The sequence below is a fragment of the Typopeltis vanoorti genome, chromosome 7 (assembly GCF_054136105.1).
Source record: "Typopeltis vanoorti isolate ZY-2024b chromosome 7, IOZ_Tvanoo_1.0, whole genome shotgun sequence".
Classification (NCBI taxonomy): Eukaryota; Metazoa; Arthropoda; class Arachnida; order Uropygi; family Thelyphonidae; genus Typopeltis; species Typopeltis vanoorti.
The window spans coordinates 120,621,956-120,639,888 of NC_143555.1; the positions used below are offsets into that span (position 1 = coordinate 120,621,956).

Consider the following 17,933-nt stretch of genomic DNA (forward strand, 5'->3'; position numbering starts at 1 on the left):
GACTGATCGTAATTCGTTGCTGTAAAGAATTGTATACCCTTCTTCAAAAATGAGCAAAGAGAAAAATAAAGCTTACAAGCAAAAATTTAGGAGGGAGTGGTTGCAAATGGGAATGTTTAGTAAATGGTTGTGTGAAGTTCCTGGTGACACTACAAAAGGCCACTGTAAGTTTTGCAGATGTGATATAGCTGCTAAATATTGTCAACTTGTAAAGCATAGCGAAACTAAGAAACATCTTGCTGGAGTTCGATATAAGGCTGTTCCTATTACAAATATGCTTGTGAAAAAGTCTGATGAGACCGCGAACTTTGAAGGTAGGTTAGCATTATTTCTTTGTTGTCACTATCAATCAACAGTTGCGATCATCTAGTAGATCTCTGCAAAAATATCATCCCAGACAGTCAAATTATGCCAAAGGTAAAAATGCACCGAACTAAGTGCTCTGCAATTGTAAAGAATATTCTAAGTGGCAATTTTGAAGAAGATATAATTGCAGACATTGGAGATGAAAATTTCAGCTTGCTAATAGATGAATCAAATGATATCACAGTGAATAAGATTTTAGGAATGGCCATCATTTATTATAGCAGGAAATTCAACAAAATTATGCATACATTTCTGAGCATGGTGGTTCTAGAAAAGTGTGACGCTAGTGGTATTGTGGCTGCATTGAAAAAAGAGCTCTTGACCAAGAAACTGGACATTAAAAATCTCATTGCAATCAGTACAGACAATGGCAGTGTTATGATTGGTGTCAATAATGGCATTTATGAACAACTGAAGGCATATATTCCCTCCTTAATTTTAATTAGATGTGTATGCCATTCATTACAACTGGCAATGTCTCACATTTGTGCAGAATCTCTCCCAAGAAAATTAGAATTTTTAGTTGCCGAAACGTATAAGTGGTTTTCACATTATTCTTCAAGACAAGCAGCATACAAAGAGTTGTATCAAACTATCAACGAAGATGATGCTCCTCTGAAAATTGTAAGCAGTTGTGCAACAAGGTGGCTCTCCACTGAACCTGCAATAGACAGAATTCTTAGCCAGTGGTTGGAATTAAAAACTCACTTCGAAGTCGTGAGTGTGACTGAGAAATGTTACAAAGCTCAAATTTTGTGGGAGATGTACAAAGATGAAAGGCATCTATTGTATCTTTTATTTTTGCATCCTGTTCTAGTTCAAGTTCAGCAAGTTAACAAAATTTTCGCATCTAACAGTGCAGATAAGATGAGATTATTTGAAGATCTTTCTCTTTTGATTCGCTATATTGCTAGTATGGTAGTGCTACCATCATCCACAGTCGACCTTCTAGTCAGAGATTGAGGACTATTTGGATCCAGGCCCAAATCTTGGTTATAGATTTGGAATAAAAATTTCAGAGTTGATGATACAAAAGAAAATAACGCAAAATGATGAGCGAAATCTTAGAAGTAGAGCAAGACAGTTTCTTCTTGGTCTCTTCAAACAGCTTAAGCAAAGGATGCCTGAAAACTTGAATATTTTAAGAATGATGTCTTCTTTTTCTGTTTGACAATATCCTAAAACATATAAAAGAACCTGCTACTCCCATCTTAGAAATAATGCTGAAAACAAAAAAAAGATGTTGCTTCTTCTGAATACCAGTACAGTACTATCCACTTAAATAAATGGAGAAATATAAAAAACACTGAGCTATTCTGGACTGAAGTATGAGAATATAAAGATGCATCTGGAATGAATCCATTTAAAGAAATTGCTCAGTGTGCAATAAATTTATTAATACTGTCAAATTCTAATGCGGAAATTGAACGAATTTTTAGTTCCATGAATGTAGTTAAAACTAAATTAAGAAACAAGATGGAATTGCCAATGCTGACAGCTATTTTGTCAGTCAAGTATGGCCTCAGGATTAACAACAATTGCTGTACAGACTATCATTTACCAGCATCTACACTGAGTAATATTGGAACGATAGCCACATATAATAAAGCTGAAAATCTAAGTGAAAATGTGGGTAAATTAAGTGCAGAAGACCACAAGGAAGATGTATTTAGCTACTTATATGCAAGTATATCACTTCAACTTGAATACAGTAAGTAACTTAAAGTATCAGCTACTACTTTTAGAATTTTAGCTTCAAATTTTTATATTTAACTCTTTTTTTTTTTTTTTTTTTTAAAGATTTAGCCGTTTTTCGTAATTTTCATTTGGCAACACTACTGCGTATGCTTGCCAACTACAAAACACTTAGGATTATTAATAAAAGCAAGGATTAGTACTTATTTGCTAGTGGAGTTTGCAACAAAATTTGTACATTCAATTCAATGGTTTACAAGAAATATATGTTTTAAAAAAAATGTTGATCCTTGAACCTGCAAGAATGCAAATCACCTGTGAGGCAAAACAAGGCACCAGGTCAAGTCAAGAAGAGAAAAAATTGAATAATTTAGAATCCTGCCAAAACAAGAATAAGGATTTTTTTTTTTTTCTAGTAGGCACAGTTAAACTATTCCAAAAAAAAAAAAAAAAAAAAAAAAAAAAGCTTTAAAAATGTCCGCAGAGATTTAGTTAGATATTCACACAAAAATATACGGTAAACAAATATTCTTTTTTTTATTTTGTTCTTTTTATATTCCAAATAACTACCATGTACATTAGAAAATCTTGCATGTGAAATGCAAACTTTTTTTTTTAAAGTGAGATATTGTTTAAACAAGTTTCACTATGTATATGTTTATATACACATCATTGTAATATTCTTCATTTTATATATAGATACCAAGTGAATAAGAAAAAGAGATTGTTATTGGATAAGATTATTAATATTTCTTTGAAAAATAAAGTTTTATGAAAATGGAACTTTTCATGCATGACATAAAAATTACAAAGTGCAAACGTGATTCTCCCCATCAAAGGTAAATTGTTTCTTTACGTGCTATACGAGACAAAATTAACTTAACATTTAGCATTCTTCTCTAAACTCTCAACAATTTCTATATCTATACATCTTTCTTCCCACCCCCCTCCCAACACATAATTTTTGTGCAAATAAATTATTACATTTTGATTAGTGATAAATATGTACTTTCACTTAAAATATGATACAATTCGGGCCATATAAATTGTGATCTCTTATTTGAACAACGCATTTTAAATGCCATAAAGACATCGGTTAATACCATTCTCTGAAAAGAATTATCCTAAAAATAATTAGAAATAAATAAAACTTTATGAACAATAAATATTCTAAATCAATGTACAGAAATAATCTAAATGTTAATAAATATTTCACACTTCTTAGAAGCAAAAGGAATTAACTATGCTACAAAAATGTCACATGTTATAAAGAAAAAGAAAGTTAATTGCACATTAATTAACATAGTTAACATACAAAAACAATCATTTAGAAAAGGTAGGCTGAATGGAAACAGCAGTTCAAATTTGATGCTAAAATGCAAAACTTCAGAAGGAAGAAAAATCTAGGTTCAACGTAACAGTCTGCTGTTCCAAACTTTAAAAAGATCTAGTTCAAAGCTGAAAGGCTACCTCTTGGCAATCTTAAAAACCAGTCAGTCAGTTAGTTCAAAAAGTTAATTGAGAAGGCTGTAGCTGTTGCTTTGGAAAACCAATTTCATAGAGAAAATATTGTTAATTGTTCTACAAAAGTCACTTGTTTCTATTAACTAATTACTAATGTAGTTAACAGAATTAGTAATATTCAAGAAAAATGCATTCAGGAACTTCCAAATAAAAACTACAATCGTGTGACTTCATCTTTATCTTCATTATCTTGTGCTGCATCTTCTATCTCTACTTCAGCATTTTCCGTCTTTCTTGTCATTACCGGAGACTGAATACGTGAACCCTGACTAGAAGATTCTGAGAAATCTGTGCTCTCTGAAAGACCTGTACTTGACTGAGACTCTAAACAATCCCAAGATCCCTTTGGTGTGCCTAACGTGCCACCTGGCATTGTGGGCCAAGGTCTTCGAATGGCTGCAGCAGCTTTAGGAAGTGTGGCAAACTGCTTGTGTGTGACTAAAGGTGAAGAATGAGGGGTTGTACCTTTAATACCAGGGTCCGAATGGATGGAACAGGTCATGAGGCTACCTTTGTCCCATGTTGCATTAAGGCATCCAGGCTGAAAGCTCAGGCAGCTAATAGTATCCTCAAAAGCACCTTCTGGAAGTGCTGACGTGTCAGAGCCAGTACAGCTATGTAAGCTGCAAGGGCTTGGAGGCACTACTGAATGTAGTCTGGCTACCATACAGGGACTTGAAGGAATTCGTGCTCCTCTTTCCTTCCAACCTAAAAAAAACCCAAGAATAAAAAACCATTTTCAACAAGTTGGTAAATTGAAGTTATGTTCTGGCATGCAAATTAGACAACTCTATGTTAATAATTTCTTTTTACATTTTTCTTAACACTTAAAAAAAAAAAAAAAAAAAAAAAGAAGCAAATATGAATGGATTCCTTAAAACTGAAGAAAAGAGGACCTTCTTTCATTCTCTTTCTCCCTGTCCTCTACACACATAAGCAATCTTTCATGCATTTGGAAGATTCATTCTTTTTGATACTAAAGGGAAAACCATAAATCTGGATGGCCTGAAAAGACAGTAATTTTCCAATATTGAGGGATTTGGTTTATAATGCTTCTAATATTTTTAAATGACGGCTTCACACATGTAAGAGAAAATTACATATAATTTATTATATATTTCACTCAACATGAGCTTCTTTCAGGAAGCAGGCAGAAATGGTAACAATATTTAAATTCTGAATACAAGTCATACAGCATGCATATAATATCATGTATCTCAGTCACAGCTGTACAGTGGAGGAAACACTATTAGAGTTCAGAGATGTGGGAATATGTGTATAATTAATTCATTTAAAAAAATTATAAACAATTAACAGATTACTTCCCAAAACTTAAATAGGCATACAGTCTGTCTGATTAAGATTACGACAGTGGTATAGAACTTCACACGATTCAAAAAATAGATGATCAAATTTGAACCTACTATAGTATAGTATCTTGGTATGGTTCCAATGAACTCTGTCTAGAGTCAGTGGCATGAGAAGCAAGGCCTGAACCTTCAGATTCCAGAAATATTATATAATCTTTTATTTTTACGGCTATTTTGCCTGCTTTCATTTAGGAGTGCCCCTTTTTTAATGTCATTGGCTTTTTACTCAAGAATTCTTAGGTCATTACAGATGTATTTTAGAGACAAATATATGTAGAATAATAGAGGAAGAAAATTCACACATACCTTTTTTGGATGTTGTTGGTTGTCTCTTTTCTGCAATGTACATACTTCTGCTGTTAAAAGTGAAGAGGGGTCCGGAAAAGTCTGCTTTTGAGAAGTTTCCTCCCATGAGCCGATGACGACACATGATCAAAATGGCTTGCGCCCCGTTAACCCTCTCCCGGGCTCCTTTTTCCCATAAATCTTCCCCCTTCCTCAAAAAAACAATTTCTATTTTCAGTCCCTTCTTCCATCTCTTCCCACCCTCCAAAAAAAGCGCCCTTAAAAAAATAACGTATATATATATTATATAAAAAAACCCGGATTTTTTGAAATGAATTCTCCCACATTGCCTCACCCCCCCCCTTTTTAACAGCTTAATAGCAGAAGTAAGCACATCGCAGAAAGAAGACAACCAACAACATCCAAAAAAAAAAAGGGATGTGCGAATTTTCTTCCTCTATTATTCTACATATATTTGTCTCTAAAATACAGCTGTAATGACCTAAGAATTCTTGAGTAAAAAGCCAATGACATTAAAAAAGGGACACCCCTAAACAAAAGCAGGCAAAATAGCCGTAAAAATAATACCTTTACATAATCTTGATGTTCTTTGATTCTAACAATAGCAGAACAGGGTATTTGAATGCATCAGGCAAAGATAGAAGTAATAATGTTCTTTTAGAAAAACTTGTGCTATAGTTATATTACTTATTTACATGAAAACACAAGGTATAGGTATGCTATTTTTGATTAGAAGAATTTGATTAGAATGAACTAGTCTACTGGCAGGCTCTTCCAGTCTCATTCAACCATAGAATGAAGTGTGAATGAGCGAAGCCACTTCTATGACTGACATTCATATTTGCATTATAAGTGAATAATTTTGGAGTATTATTCAGATATTTAAGGCCAGATATTTTGGTCTGAAACATACAAAACATTTTCAATGGGTGACATTCTACCTTGTAATCAACTGTCACTGCCACTGAAAATGGTCTAAGTTTCAGACCGAAATATCTGGCCTTCTAATCAAATAAATAGTATCACCTATGCCTTGTGTTTTCATGTAAATAAGTAATAGAAGTGATAATGTATCTTTGTTAGGCAGTAAGAAAGATGCCAACTTCCGGCTGGTTTGAAGTGGTATACAAATTATATCTGCAAAGTGTCCTTGTTCAGATGTTCCTTTATCCTTTTAACATCAGAGTGTAATATGAAAGAGGGATAATATATATTTTCTGTATCAAGGTCTGCTGTATCCATTAAGTGATAGAGTAAATTTTATTTTATTTAATTCTTCTAATAGAAGAGGCTCAGAAGAATAAACTGTGCATGCTCAATGTACACGACTACCTATTTTTTGTGAAGGATGATGTGTGTGGATATATCTGTGTGTAAAGGATGGCATCCTGTAAACAGAAAATTCAATACTACCAGCAGAGTTATGATGTATTAAAGTACCCAAAAAGGGGGAGACTGTTGTTAGATTTATGTTCAATACAGAACTTGATGTGAGCATATAAGGAGTTAATTTCATCTGGAAATTGAAGTATAATGCTTCTATTTACACAACCTAAGAACGATGCTGGTTTTGTTCTAAAGGGGAAAAATTTAAATAAAAGTGAAAAAAATAGATTAAAAAAAAATAAATAAAAGCAGAAAATTCCACACGAAGCAAGCATCATGTAGTGAACTTTTCACCGTTTTCTCGTGTGAACTAGTCTACTGGCAGGCTCTTCCAGTCTCATTCAACCATAGAATGAATCTGAAGTGTGAATGAGCGAAGCCACTTCTATGACTGTGATTCATATTTGCATTATAAGTGAATAATACTCTAAGTTTGGAGTAAACCTTACTGCATAAAGTGAAAGATTAAGATGAATAGAAGTGGCAGAAGTTTAAGTAAACAATTATGTAAAAAGAAGACATGCAAGTCCATAAGTTTGGAGGTATAAATGGAAGTTATAAAAAAAAGAATGGATGCTGAATTTCATTATTTTATTTATGTACATTAGTAACATACGTTTTCTATTTAATTTATTGATTTTTGTAGGATTAGAACATATCATTGGCTCCCATTATATAAGTATCTCTTATGCCTGTACTTCCAGGAACTTAACTCCTATAAACAGCTGTTCAACAACCAGACAACATAACTAACTTTTAAGGAAATTACAGGAGTAAAATTGATCACATCAATAAGGCAGAATTGTATTCAAGATATCAAAAGAACTTGATATTATTAATACTCAAGACTTTGCAGTTATATTGGTATTGTCATTTAAACAGAATGAGAGATGAAAGATAGCATTAACTAGATGGACTGTGCACTGGAGTGCTTTAGAACAGTGCTTCCCAAACTTATGGATGTCAAGGCCCCCTTTGGAAAAATGAAAATATTTAACGGCCCCATCAAAAATAAAAAAAAAATCGTAATAGAGACATATATTATAATATTTATTGTATTTATATTCAAGATTTTGTTTGTAATCTTTTTATCAATACCTTTGAAATGAAACTTATATGAATAAGCATATGTTTGTGTGTGATTTTTTCCATTAAAATCTAAGAACAAAAAAATCAGCTAATGCCTTTTTGTTCCGGTATAGGGAGTAGGCGAGGCAGTTCTTTTTTTTTTTTTTTTTTAGTCCTATCTAACTTTTGGAGACTGAGTGGGCAGTTCAATCTCCACTGGTAGCCAATCAGAGATAGCTGGCCCAAGGCTATCACTAATTAATCGGCACACAGTGAAGAAGACAGCTAGTATGTGCTGCCATCTGGTGGTCCTTAACCCTAACACCATATATTTAATGTCTGAAAATAGTGTGGGCCCAACGGCAGATTTTCTTGAGTTTCCGGGACAAAAAACCCGAGTTTCCAGGAGAACCGGTCAAGAAAAGGCTTAGAAAAATTCCTCTAGTCGGCGACTAGATTCGAACACCTTTCGTCGTGCGGTCAAGTGCTGTAGAGTGCAAACGCCACTTCTACCGAGCTACACAGGCTAATAACTAATAAAAATTAAATATGTTTCTTTTAAGATTAAAAAAAAATCTACTTAGTCTTAAAACATTTTAAATTTGTTTTCATTATTTCACAGCCCCCAAGGGGGCTGCAGCCCACAGTTTGGGAAGCGCTATTTTAGAAGACAGAAAAAATAAGAGCTGATTAAATCAGAGAGTTGACAAATAATTGGCCAGTTTGATTAGTAGAATGAAATAGAGACTGTGTTGAACTATCATAATAACTGGTACATCTGCAGTGGATATGCACCAAAAAATAATGCAATTATATATAACACACACATGGCCTAATTGCAGCTCTTTGCTTCTCGTATGCAGCTTCCTATCAACAGTCAATAGTATGAAGTTAATTCCTTTTAATATAAAACAAATCCATTTTCATTACATGAAACTGCAGTAAAACTTGATGACACTGTCTGCAATTTTTTTTTCTTTTTTTTTACTGCACGTGGCACCATGGTCTGTCGTGATCTATACAGTTCACTATTTCCACCAAAATTGCTGTCGGTTGGGTTATTTTACCTATGCATCATTTTGTGTGATTATGATTAACACTTTGAGTCCCAGTAGGTCTAGGACTCAAAGTGTTAATCAATTAATTTAATGCTTTATCTACTATCTCACTTCCTATTTTTAATTGCTTTTGTTTATCTTTTTAATATTATGGTGTTATTTTAGTTACTAATTCAAATTCTTTGTTATTTAATTTCAATAATTAATTCACTATTTAATTTAAAAAAAAATATCACACATAGTCAAACTGCAGTTTGCGATAATCCCCCCCCCCAAAAAAAAACTGACCGCTGAGTCTGAGATTCTTGTGTGTGGCCCATAGTGACACGAAGTTTGGCCACCTCAATATATAATAAATTATTGCCTGTCAATTGCCAGTTTTTTAATTAACTCAGAATTTGCAGAATAAAATTATCAATACTGGCCATCACAAAGTAAAGCTAAAGTGGAAGTATAATTAACTCAGTGTGAGAGGAATAGAAATTTTATTATGTTTAAACTCACAACAAAAACAATACTTACTCTGGATCAGTTTTCGTTCTTTTTCACAAAGCTGTTCAAATTCATATTTCTTTTCTTGTAATAATCTCTACATAATATGAAACATTAAACATTACTTTACTTTTAAATAAATAAATAAATTTATCAATTTAATAAACTATTCATTCAAAATTCTCTTGCACATAAAACTTTTCTGGTAGCCATTGGAACAATACGCTTCAACAAATAATTAACAACAGATATAAAACATTCATTCTTGTAATCTTACTTGCATTTAGTATTTTTATAACACCCCCCCCTCCCTATCTGGTTCTAAATCTTGATTATATCACAGGAAGTTGCTAACATCTCCCTACTTTGTGGAAGGAAAATGCTGCTATCTCTATATGAGACTGGCAACATTTTCTTCCCAAAGTAGAGTTGGTAAACTAATCAGAAGAACATGTGCAATTAGCAGATACATACTTTGCAGACAGGATTAACCAGCCTATAACAGCATTAGTTAGAATTCTATGAAGCCAAGTTGCTTGGCAGTCACAGGCCACTGAACTTAATATGCTGAGGAAGATGGGATTATTACCTACATATCAACAATTTTCTTTCAAAGTAATGTCATTTGTCAGGTCTCTTATATCCATTCAAATTTCAGTCTTCCCTAAGTCTTTTTTCACTGTTAATGCCATCTGATTACTCCCCCGATCTTCCTCAGAATTCTCATGTCTGTGATTTCTAGTTTTTGATCAACTGTTTTATTTCTAACCCAGCGCTCAGATCTATAAGTTAAAAAAAAAATTGTTTCAAATTGTCCTGTATAATGCAAGTATTGGTGCAATTGTAAGTTATTTATTTACATATAATTTGCCATTATCAATAAAATTTTACCATTTAAATGTTTCTTTGCTCTATAGATTATCTGTCAAGAATGCAATTATTGTTTTCCACAATCTTGCCATTTTTCATAGGTTTTGTCTTTTTTATTGTTGATTTCCATACTAAACTGTTATAGCACTTATTCAATTTAGTTAAAGAGCCTCGAAGGCATACAGCATTTATTAAGAGCATGAGACATCATAAGCATGAAATCAAGAGCTGAGGTTAATCTTTCCAGTTTTCATATTAGATTCAATGCTACTCTTATTTTTCAGTTTTCTAAAGCACTACAAACAGCATTCAACCCACTCAAATTTCAGTCTTCTCCTGTCTTTTTTTTCCCTGTTGATGCCATTTATTCACACCTCTCCACCTCTAAAACATTAACATGATAGGTAAAACTGAAATGTAGTGCACAATACAAAATAAAAAAAAAAAATATATGAGAATGTACAAGCAAATGTTTTTTTCTGGTTACAGTAACTTTAGATATGTAAACTTGTATCAGTAGTTTTAACTTCTAAACATATGGAAGCATTAAAAAACTAAATTAACTATGTAGTAATTTGCCTTTAATATTAAGATAAAGTGTTCAAAGAATGTCCGTGCAGTTAGCCTAGTGGCTTTGCAATTTGCAACCATATACCTAGAGAAGAAGTGTCGTAGGTTCGATTCCCGTCGACGATGTGAGGAGCTTAAGGATCTTCCTCAGCCATAGTCAAGTTAGCCGGTCTTGGGCATGGACAGCAGGATTTTTTCCACCAGTTTATCTGGGGGTTTTCATCCCACAAGCAGGCAAACCGGACCCGTGAACACACAGGCTACAGTCATAAAAAATACGGCAAGGAAGGCAATGGGAAACCACCTTGCATCATTATCTCCCTAGTAATCAGCTACAATCCTCTCTAAGAGAGGACGCCAGAGGATCAGATCAGTTCAAAGAATAATATATGAAACTGAAAATATAGAAGACTAACTGGATAAAATTTTTCAATATATACAGTGGAAAGCTTATACTTTGAGGTAATAAACCTCAAAGTATAAATGTGTTGAATAAAAAACTAGCATAAAAAAAAAATTAATGAGCGAACCCAGGTTATGTGAATAATGAATTAAAAGTAAAGTGTAGGAATGGCAGTAAAAATTACAATATAAAGGATATAAAAGGTAAAGCCTAAGAGATGCAAGATGGTATAAAATCAAGATTTCAAAATGAATGAAAAACTAAAATATACTAAAATATAAACAAATGCAAAATTTAAAAGTATTAATACAGAAGTGGATGGGTGGTGTAGGACTGCTGTTACTTTACAGGGTGAAGACCATTTTAGGTATGGCTGTCTTCAGAAATGTGGGAAAAAGTTTAGTGGCACTTCATATAGTATGAAGTAAGAAACTAAAAAACAAACTTCTCTCAAACAATTCCTCCAAAATTTTAAAATAACTCAAAAATCTTACAAAAAATTTCTATATTTACTTCAACTTCACTGAATAAACACCTCAATGATGTGCATATCATCATTTAGGTGTTCCATTTGTGCATATCAGGAGATCACCCAAATTTCATCTCTAATGAAACATCCTTTCCTCAGCCATTCACAACCTGGTATCCTTTGACACTACAATTCCACATGGGAAGATCTCCAAGACTTACTCCTCTTTCCATGGTCAGACTACTGTTTTTTTCAATCTCCAGATACTTGTGACCTTGTTACAGAAATTATACTTAATAGAATGAAGGCCTTCATTCCCCACTCTGTTCAAAATTAACTAGACTCTCTTTTTGACTCTGAAAGGGCTACATGTAGAAATCTTTCCACTTGTGCCTTCTGGTGCCTCACAAATGCTGCTGGACACAACTTTTATCTATCTGTGCTCCATTTCTTTCTCTCACCTAGATTGCACTATTCATATATCAACAAAAAAAGATAAAGCTGGCTACTTGGTACTATTCTTCTCATTCAACTCCTGCATAGATGACCAAGGTAAATCACCTCCTTCATTACCTGAAACACTGCACTGTATAACTGTTGTGGCATTCTGCCAGAAAGAGACGAAAAGAACCTTGAACAAAAAGGCTTCTAAATATACACTTCGTATCCATACTATTTCTATAATATTCAATTATTATATTGACTTCAATGGACACTTTGCATTCATGTAATTATGGACATATATACATGCCAAGGCCGGTAAGGTGGTTAATGACCTACTGCTCACCTCAATGCTCTCTAATGTGACAGAAAAGGTTAACAACTTCCTCAACATCTGGAATACTGTCAACTAATCAATGATTGCCAATATGGATTCTACCAATCAAGATCTACACAAATCTCCTCACCCACCCCTGGACACATGCCACATTGATCAAAATCCACCTACAGTTTTGCTCAGAACAAGCACTCCACCAATCCTACTCATATGGTATATACCTTGTAGTGCTCAAGCATTAACATCTGCAATAAGCATCCTAAACACTGATCTCTCAGCCCCATCTTTCAATGGGGAGGTGATAACCAACACTGAAGTACTTTGAAATGGTACTTCCAAAACATTTTTTTTTTTTTTTCTTGTGAGAAAAAAGGCCTTAATTCACTTCACCCATCTTTGTTAATGCTCAACTTGATGGCCAAGACGATGTCTTTTTGGACTGATTCTTACTCCTGACCTTTACTGGCATAATCACATCACTTCTGCAGCATCATAAGCATTTAAACTCAGCATCTTTTTTGCTCAAGAATTTCACCTGTCCAACTATTTACTCTGTAGTAATCTCAAATCTTCCCAACCTTGGAATACTACTGTCACATTTGCTAAGGGCAATGCACCAAAAAGTCTCTCTTTACCAGCCTGGTGTGAGGCCACTTCCCCGCTTATTGGAAGTGGCTTGAAAAAGTTCCATGTTTGGTCTCCAGAGAAGAGTTTCTGGACTAAGCAAAAAAAAAAATAAATAAATAAATAAAATAAAATAAAATAAAAAAAATAGAAAAAATCCTTAGCCTACCCAGTACGAAATGTACTATAGGTTTGCAAATAACTTTTCGTGGGTTCAGGATCAACATAAAAAAAAATTCTTGAAATGCTGACTTAGTGAACCTGCTACTCCCTTTTATCTTTCATTCCTCAGTTTTTCAGAACAACCTGGAAAAATGATATGGGTTCAATTTTGTCTCACAGAAAGGAATAACATGGAAGAAAGAGGGCAATAACTGCAAAGGAGGATGCATGTTTGATGAAAACAATTCTGATCTCCAAAATGAAAAATTTTTTGCAAAAGGATCTGGCTGATAATAGAACAAAAGTACACAATTCAACAATTTGGAGCAAAATACATTTACCAGCAAGAATATTTTTGTATTATTCTACACAGAAGGTCAAGATGGTTATTGAAGAAAACAGTGTTAAATGCTGATTTTCAAACAGTATTAAATGGCCAGGAAGTTCTACAGATCTAAATTCAATAGATTATTCTGATCTATAAACAGATGTTAGAAAGTTCTGAAGTTACTAACAGGAACACTATGATTTTTTTCTTTTCACAAATTCACGAACTGCTTCTTTTAAACTTCCTGTGTCCAAATATAACTTCTTATTTTGGCTTGATTCTTGTTTATCTTGTTCTCAAACTTCACTTTTTCTCTGATGATATTTTTACATTCAAGTCTACAGTTCATCACTTAAAGCTCCTTGACTCCGATTCTTTTTAACAATTGACAATTTTCCTTCAAATTAATCTGTTATCGGTCAAGACCCCCATGTTTTCATATCTAATATTTTGGTCTTCTAAGGCATTTCTTACTGTATTAATCCACCTAGATCTTGGTCTTCCTCCGAGTCTTTTTCCTGTCATCCTGGTAAAAACATTTGCTTTGCTAACCTATTCTCCCATTCTGTTTAAGTGATCATACCACCTGAGATTAGCTCTGCACACACATTCCTGAATGCTGACAAAATGTCAGTTTCCTACCTAAAATCCTCATTTAGTATGATTCTGCCAGTGATGCCATCTGTTCACTCCCTAATCTTTCTCAGAACTCTCATATCTGTGGTTGATAGTCTTTGATCAAATGCTTTATTTCTAACCCAGCTCTCAAATCCATAAGTCAAAATTGGTTTGAACACTGTCTTCTATATAGTTAGTTTAGTGTTTCACTAATTTCTCTTTTATTCCATATAAATTTATTCAGTTGACTTTCTGTAATGCCAGGTTTGTGCACACACAAACACGTACATACAAACATACATAAAGAAATTATATATATACATTTCTCCCCCTTTCTTTCCCCCCATGTTACGATGGAATTGAGAACTATGTAGTATGAAACTATTCATGATAGGAAAGTATTCTACACTTATTAAGAAGTAAACATGATAGACTGTGTACAGCAAGATCCTGCCTCACGACAGTTCATTTTACAATGATCTGCTCATATGATGATTTTCATTTTAGCAACATGGTATTGATGTGAATAACTGATGTGCAGTTTTCATGGACTCAGAGACTCAATTTGTTTATGACATCATCATTCATTGCATCTCTCAGTATTTTGGTGTGGATTATATACGGCTTATTACTGTTAATAAATGGCACATAAAAATCAAAGTAAGGATGCTGTTGCTTCCAATCAAAATAAGATGACTTTTAAATTTATTACATTAGATATGAAGATTTAAAGTATAATAACAATGGCGTATTCAAACTGAGATAGGTCACAGGCTAAATTTACTTCATACTGTTGTTACAGTGTTAAAGCCAAAATTTTGCTTCTCAAACAAACAAAATTTAAGTTTGCAAAAAATTATTCTAAATTTATTTGCATTAGTTATGGACATATGGCTGCTTAAAAATGTTATTAAATCATTACATGCATCTATTAGTGGTGGTGGAGAAGCCAGTGATTCACTACACAAAGGTGGTCTGGACTCTAATGTGTCATATGACCAGGGTATGCCAATACTTTTTTTTTTTTTGTTCGAGTACATTTTCTGTGTTTAATTTTTAGTCAGGTATTACATCAGCAATTGATTGTGTGAATAGTCCACACGAACAAGTGTTTGAAGAAAAGGTAAGAAAAAATATCAGACACCAAGATATAAAGTATGCTGATAACAGGAGTCTTTTTGAAGATAATAGTAACAATTAATCAATTCAGGATCTGACAAATACCAGACCAATTTAGAAAACAATTGTTGTTAGGAAACTAGTAATGAAACATTGTGTTGGACCATCATAATATATGAGTTTTCTCTCAGATATTATGTCTAGATATTTGAAAATAAAATGTTAGAAAACAAAAGCTGCTAGAAACAGTAATGATGAATAAGACCCCCCCCCCCCCAAAAAAAAGATCAGGAATTCTAAAGAAACATTTGTTTTCCATTTTTTCCCCTTCTAGTTTCAATTTTAGAAAAACACCTATTATATATTTGTAAAAATTCTTACATGACTCAAGATATTATTTTTAAATTGGAATAGCAAACTTAAAGCACAGTTAGTTATTCAAATATACATCTTATTAGTTTTGATTTGTAGGTTAGTTGCAACACACACTTACAAATCAAAACTTGTCAAATGAGGTTTGTACTCTGATAAATTATGCTTAAGTGATGGATAGTTGCTTACTCCAATCAATTTGTTTTTCTCCACAGTGCACTGTAACGGATGGTCAGATAGTTACAGAAGTATAATTTAATTTTGAGAAACTATTATTGAAATACTTAAGTTATACTGAACATTTACTGTTTCTTTAGAAAATTAGGCCAACTTTGCATACTTTGCTCTGTCCTTTTTTTTTTTTTTTTTTTATAAAGAAGCCATTCTAACCATTTAAATAAATTTCAGTTTTAAAACCTTTTATAAAACTTTTTATAAAGAAGCCATTCTAACCATTTAAATAAATTTCAGTTTTAAAACCTGAATTAAAACTAGTCCTACAACAGAATGCATATTTTGTTTTTGAATCTAGAATGACAGATGAACAACAGGAGAGCGAGAGAGAAAGATCTAGCAAAAGGACAAGTAAATGCAATAGTGATAACAAGAATAAGAAATAAATTTAATTATTTCTTACTTTTAACTGTAAATATTTCATGTGTAGCTCTACTTTGTGGACACAGTCTTCAAAGAGGACAACCATACGCATAGTCTTTTCACAGCTTTGGATGAAATTAACTAGAGTTTTGTGGTCAACTTTTTCCATATCATGGCCATTGATTGACAGAATTACATCACCTGTTAAAAGAGAGATTTGCTTGTAAATGAAATATTTGCTGAAGTCATATGGTTTAAATAGATAATCAAAACAAGAATGCTCCTTTAACTGTATGATATTAAGATTTCAATAATTTGTATAGATATATTCTGCTCTGATTTAATAAGTAACCCCCCCTTAAAAAAAAAAAGATGAATTTGCTAATTAAATATTCATACCTATGGTGGTCACCAAGGTACTAAAACAAAACACATTACAGAGCAAAATAAAACGGTGTATAATCAAATCTGATTTTGAAGTATGAATATTACAATTTTATTATTTTAAAATAAAATAACAAATAGACACGAAAAAAATATTTTTTTATGGTCATTGATTTAGGAATGTTTTCAAGTCTATTAGGCTTGTGTAAAGACATAAATTAAAAAAAATACAAAAATATATATAAAATTAATAAAAATTGAAAAAATCCCAGTCCACCTAGCATTCTACTATAATTTCACAACCTTTTGTGGGGTGGGAGTAAAAAAAAAAAAGGATATCATAAATTTGGTTTATAAATCTTTTATAATCTACTGATTGTCAAAAGGCAAGATTAACATTTTGTATAACACTGATTTATGTACAGTATAATGCTAATCCTGTGAGTTTACTGTACAAGGATGCATTCATATAGGCTTTAAGCTTCTCACAGTCAACTATCAACCTGGCCTTCTTGTGGCAAGATCTGTTTTCATCAAAGTAGCTCTGGAGAAATGAGCAAATATTCTTACTACAAAGACCTATTAGGTAGTGAACAATCATCATTGCCCAATAAAACAGTATTGTGCTTGATGGAGGTCTGAGAGTAATTAATGCATGTTTGGTCTTCAGAACAGGGAATCAATTCCATTCCATCTTCAATCTCCCCACTTTTCATGCAGCGAGGGATGTCTGTCAAGGGCATTCATGTGTAGAGGCTTAAGTGCTATGAGGACATCATGTTGGAGGCTTAATGGATTTTTTACAACACTCAAAAAGGATTAAAATAGAATTTAATACTTCCTATATTTCGTCCTAGTCACTAGGACATCTACGGGGATTACAAAAACAACTAATGTAACATGCACACAAATATCATACAATACTAAGCCCAACCACGTGGGTGACACTAAAGTCCTATCTAGGTGGAGCGCCCTCTAAGGGCAGTAGTAGATGGCCTGGAATGTAAGGTGGGACTTCTGGTGATGAGTGTTTCCCAAATCTTTGGAAGCTTAATGCAACCGTATTTATTAAGATTTGGTTGGTTTCTGAGAGCTGCTGCTGCTTCTAAGAAAAGTCTCTCTTTCTTGAATTTGCTGTGGTGGAGCATGGTGGTTTTCTTCCATGATACCCTGTCGGTGGTGTCCAAAACATGGTCAGAAAAGCCTGAATGACCATAGTTGTGTTTACAGATGTAAGACTTGTGTTCCTCCAGGTGGATGGATGCTGATCTGCCTGTCTGTCCAAAGTACGCCAGCTTACAGGAACAGGGTACTTTGTAAACTCCAGGCAGAGAGAGCTGATCTTTCGTAGAATGGATAAGGGTAGCAAGTTTG

The 17,933-nt window shown here is 33.3% G+C and overlaps 1 protein-coding gene across 3 annotated transcripts in view; it reads right to left on the reverse strand.

Moving 5' to 3' along the window:
• Nucleotides 1-3,101: 3,101 nt before the first annotated feature.
• The window catches only part of ssp6 (PDZ domain-containing short spindle 6), a 77,444-nt gene continuing 62,612 nt past the window's right edge, over nt 3,102-17,933 (reverse strand). For all 3 annotated transcript variants that reach the window (XM_090396094.1, XM_090396095.1, XM_090396096.1), the window contains exons 4-6: nt 16,216-16,376; nt 9,296-9,362; nt 3,102-4,293 (exon numbers count right to left, since the gene is read on the reverse strand). In XM_090396094.1, coding sequence (XP_090252220.1) covers nt 3,740-4,293; nt 9,296-9,362; nt 16,216-16,376 — 782 coding nt within the window. In that variant the 3' untranslated portion in view covers nt 3,102-3,739. The remainder of the gene's footprint in view (nt 4,294-9,295; nt 9,363-16,215; nt 16,377-17,933) is intronic.